The sequence below is a fragment of the Leptopilina boulardi genome, unplaced genomic scaffold (genome assembly GCF_019393585.1).
Source record: "Leptopilina boulardi isolate dan_hultmark-lab unplaced genomic scaffold, ZJU_Lbou_2.1 LbouV2_324, whole genome shotgun sequence".
NCBI classification, from domain to species: domain Eukaryota; kingdom Metazoa; phylum Arthropoda; class Insecta; order Hymenoptera; family Figitidae; genus Leptopilina; species Leptopilina boulardi.
In genome coordinates, this window is record NW_026137890.1 from 1,004,776 (window position 1) to 1,009,428 (window position 4,653).

At 30.0% G+C, this 4,653-nt stretch overlaps 1 protein-coding gene across 1 annotated transcript; it reads right to left on the minus strand.

The window, feature by feature from the left end:
* Positions 1–451: 451 nt before the first annotated feature.
* Positions 452–3,346, minus strand: LOC127284346 (uncharacterized). Its single transcript, XM_051309742.1, has 2 exons — positions 3,189–3,346; positions 452–704 (listed from the first exon to the last, which is right to left on the minus strand). The coding sequence occupies exons 1-2, from the start codon at positions 3,344–3,346 to the stop codon at positions 452–454; spliced, it is 411 nt and encodes a 136-aa protein (XP_051165699.1).
* Between the last annotated feature and the right edge of the window lie 1,307 nt (positions 3,347–4,653).

Here is a 4,653-nt window from a genome sequence, read left to right on the forward strand (position 1 = left end):
TTATCAGCATAGACAAGTTTCATAGTAGAAAGACATAAGTTTATACCAAAATTACTCAAATATTACGCATATGTAGCATATAAAAGTTTTGTGCGTTAAAGGTAATCTTTTCTATACTATAAAACGCTGATTTTTCTCTCCGTGTACCCAATGCTTTTGTTAACATGTCAACTTGCATTTTATATGTAGGACAATATTTAAAATCTACACAGTTTTTATCTTTTAAATCTTCTAAAAAATGATATTTAGTTGCAATATCTTTCGTTCTGTTACTGAATTTTTTGTTTGAAATTAGTTTAAGACAACTTTGATTATCTCCATAGATGACAATTCTATCCTGGGTTTCATTGGGAAAATCTACAAGTAAATTTTTTAACCACATCATTTCTTGACTTGCTACTGCCAAGGCGACATATTCTGCTTCTGTTGATGAAAGTGCGACGCATGATTGTTATCGACAGCCCCAACTTATTGAAGATCCATTAAGTTTGAATAGATAACCACTATTTGATTTTCTATCCTTTCCGTCCTCAGCCCAATCGGCATTCGCAAAACCAATGAGTCCAGTTTTATTATTCTTTTCTCCTAATCTAAGTTCATAATCTTTTGCCCCTTTCAGATAGCGAAACACTCTCTTCACCTCCGTCCAGTCTGCAGTCGATGGCTGTATGTTGTGCTGGCTTAAACTTGATGCTATATCTGGTCTTGAATTTACAGCCAAATATAATAATGCCACAATAGCTTGTTGATATTTTTTTCACTTTTGGGCATTTTATTATCGTCAGTTCTAATCTTTAGGTTACCAACATCCAATGGTATTTGTAAAACTTTAGCATCTTGCAAACCGAATCTTCCTATTAGGGTCAGACCATTATATTTCGACCAAAGTCGTTGCGGCCTAATTTTAAAAAAAATTAAAACTTGCAGTACTGATTCTTTATGATATGCAGAGAACGAAATAAAAAGAATTATTACAAAAATTTCTTTATTTTTCTCAAAATGAGAGTTTAAAGTGGAGAAGGTCTGGAAAACTGTCACTTTTTAGCAATTATAAAATATATAAAAAAACATATAATAATTGTTAAAAAGGTAAAAAGAATTATTGTTTCTTGTTTAGAATAAATTGATTTATTATTTTCTAATGATTAAATTAGTGAAAAAATTAAAATAATGGATAAAATATGTCTTTAAAGTTAGTCTGTCAAATAACCTAATTTTTCGATTTTTATCAGTTAATTACAATTAAGTGGAATTATTAAATTAAATTTGAACTTACCTAATATGAAGTAAATGGATAGGACATTCAAATTTTCTTGGCACTTTCTATATTTTCATACTAAATATAAAAGAAATATTGAGTTGAAAGTTCGCAATTTCTGCATTTTTGCGAAGTTTGCAACTGAATATCTCATTTAAAGAAAAATAAAAAAAATTGGCACTTGCACAGCAGCTAAATCGGATCGAAATCTACGCGCACCATAAATTACGTTTTGGTCCCGAAACTATTTTAGAAGATCCCTCACAACACAAGGATATTTAGGATATCCCTGGGACGTCCTGGGGATATCCATTTGCTTTTGGCGATTCGGATATCCATGGACATCTCTAAGATATCCCAGGGATATCCAAACCGCCGAAAAAAAATCGATATCCCCAGGACGTCCCAAGGATATCCTGAATATCCTTTTGTTGTGAGGGGATATAGGCGATTAAAAATTGCACATTATTTTCAGGTTAAAACTGTACTTGCTTCTAACTTGAAGTTGGTTTACTCTCAGCGATCGCGTTCAATGTTTATATTTTGAAATTGATATAACGGCGAAAATTAAAATATTTTTCAAAATTAGAAAATAATTCGCAGTGCAATCGATAATTAACTATAATAATCTGCTAATATTATTAATAAAGCTGAATTATTTGTGATTTTTGTAAAATCTCTGTTAGATACAAATATTTTAAATTAAAATGAAAAAGTGATTCAAAACACAATTATTCAATCTTGAATGTCAATCAATTATTATTTAATAAATTATGAAAATAATTAACGAAAATAAACATTTAAGTAAGTTATATCAACTTCAAAATCTAAACATTGAACGCGATCGCTGAGAGTAGACCAACTTCAAGTTGGAAGCAAGTACAGTTTTAACCTGAAAATAATGTGCAATTTTTAATCGCCTATATCTTCTAAAATAGTTTCGGGACCAAAACGGAATTTATGGTGCGCGTAGATTTCGATCCGATTTAGCTGCTGAGCAAGTGCCAATTTTTTTTATTCTTCTTTAACGGAGATATTCAGTTGCAAAGTTCGCAAAAATGCAGAAATTGCGAACTTTCAACTCAATATTTCTTTTATATTTAGTATGAAAATATAGAAAGTACCAAGAAAATTTGAATGTCCTATCCATTTACTTCATATTAGGTAAGTTCAAATTTAATTTAATAATTCCACTTAATTGTAATTAACTGATAAAAATCGAAAAATTAGGTCATTTGACAGACTAACTTTAAAGACATATTTTATCCATTATTTTAATTTTTTCACTAATTTAATCATTAGAAAACAATAAATCAATTCATTCTAAACAAGAAACAATAATTCTTTTTACCTTTTTAACAATTATTATGTTTTTTTATATATTTTATAATATATAAATAATAATAATAATTAAAAATAATAAGAAAAATAATAAAAAATTAATAATAATAAAAAGTTACAGTTTTCCGGATCTTCTCCACTTTAAACTCATATTTTGAGAAAAATAAAGAAATTTTTGTAATAATTCTTTTTATTTCGTTCTTTGCATATCATAAAGAATCAGTACTGCAAGTATCAATTTTTTTTAAATCAGGCCGCAACGACTTTGGTCGAAATATAATGGTCTGACCCATTAATTTTTTTATGTATTTCGTTTGCTTGATGCAATAAAATCCACTTTCATTTCTTCTGATTTCTAACTCTAAATAATGTTTCAAAATTCCCAAGTCTGCTAAATTAAATTCTTTGTTTAAAAATTTAGCAACTTCGTTGATTTTATTTATGTCACTTGATGCAATTAAAAAATCATCGACATAAATAATAATATATTTTTTGTCTTTAATTTGCGTTTAGAATATAAGCTAGAGTCAATTTTACTTTATATAAAACCATTATCTGATATCAATTTGTGTAACTCATCATTCCATACCTTAGCTGCTTGTTTAATCCATAGATTCCTTTTTTGAGTATGTAGACACTATCTTCTTTGCCGGAAATGACGTAACCTTCTGGTTGTTGCATAAAAATTGTCTCTTGTAATGATCCGTTTAAGAAAGCAGTTTTGGCTTCGAAATGCTTTATTTTCATATCCTTTATGCTTGCTATTGTTAAGAAGATCCTAAGTGTTGCTTCTCAAACAACAGGTGCAAAAACCTCATCATAATCGGTGCCATACTTTTGAGAAAATTCTCGAGCGACGAGACTAGCTTTATATCTTTCTATATTACCTTCTGCATTTCTTTTGATTTTAAAAATCCATTTGCATGAAACATTATTTGCTTTGATAGGTCTTGAGATGATGTCACAGTTATCATTCTCTCTTAATGACTTTATTTCCTCATCCATTGCTTTCCTCTATTCTTCTTTGTTTGGACCTGACAATGCTTCCGTAATTGTCTTTGGCTCACTTCCTTCAATGACCATTTTCGAGGTGGCCATATAACGTTCCTGGGATACTCCTTTATTAGAACGATCAGAGCGTCTAATTTGGTTTTTTTTTGAATTTCTTCCCTGGATGTATCTTTATTTTCATTTTGCTTGATTTTGTTGAACTTTATTGTTTTTGAGAGGTATCTCAATGACACTGGTTTCATTTGTTATCTGATTCTCGTGAAATTGATTTTATTGATTGAATTTATTATTATATTTATTTATTTTTATTTCTTCTTGATTCCAGTAGTCGAAAGGCTTTTTATTCGTCAGAAAAACCAACAAAAATCAATTTTTCTCCTTTATCATCCAGTTTTCTTCTTTTCTTTTTGTGAATAAGAGCGTATGCTGCGCGTCCAAAGACGTGTAGGTGTCCAACATCTGGTTTCTCGCCATACCACAATTCGTATGGAGTTTTATCTCGAAATTTTGTGAACAATCTGTTCTGTAAATAATTTGAAGTAATTGTTGCTTCTCCCCAATATTTTTTATCTAATTCTGCATCTATTAACATGCATCGAGGCATTTCAAAAAGATATTTGTTTTTTCGTTTAGCAACACCATTCTGTTAGGGTGAATAAGGTGCTGTATATTGCATGCAAATTCCTTCTTTTTTTAAAAAAATATTGTTAATCATTATTGATATATTCCTTTTCTCGATCTGACCTTATGATTTTTGGCTTTTTTTCGCGTTGTACAGCATTCACATGTTATTCTTGTACCACAATCTTTAAACTTTATACCTGAGGCGAGTTCCTTTTTGGCTAATACTTAAATTGCCGCTGGGTCTCGGTTTCCAAATCTTCGATACCAGGCATGTTGACAATCTTTATAATGTTCTTCTTCTATTGACACTTTACTTGACCTAAACGCTTCCGTCTACGTGACTACAAGATGGATCTTTCCATCTTTCAAGATATGTCAATAATCCTCTTCAAATTATATTTTATAGCCATCCTTTGCCA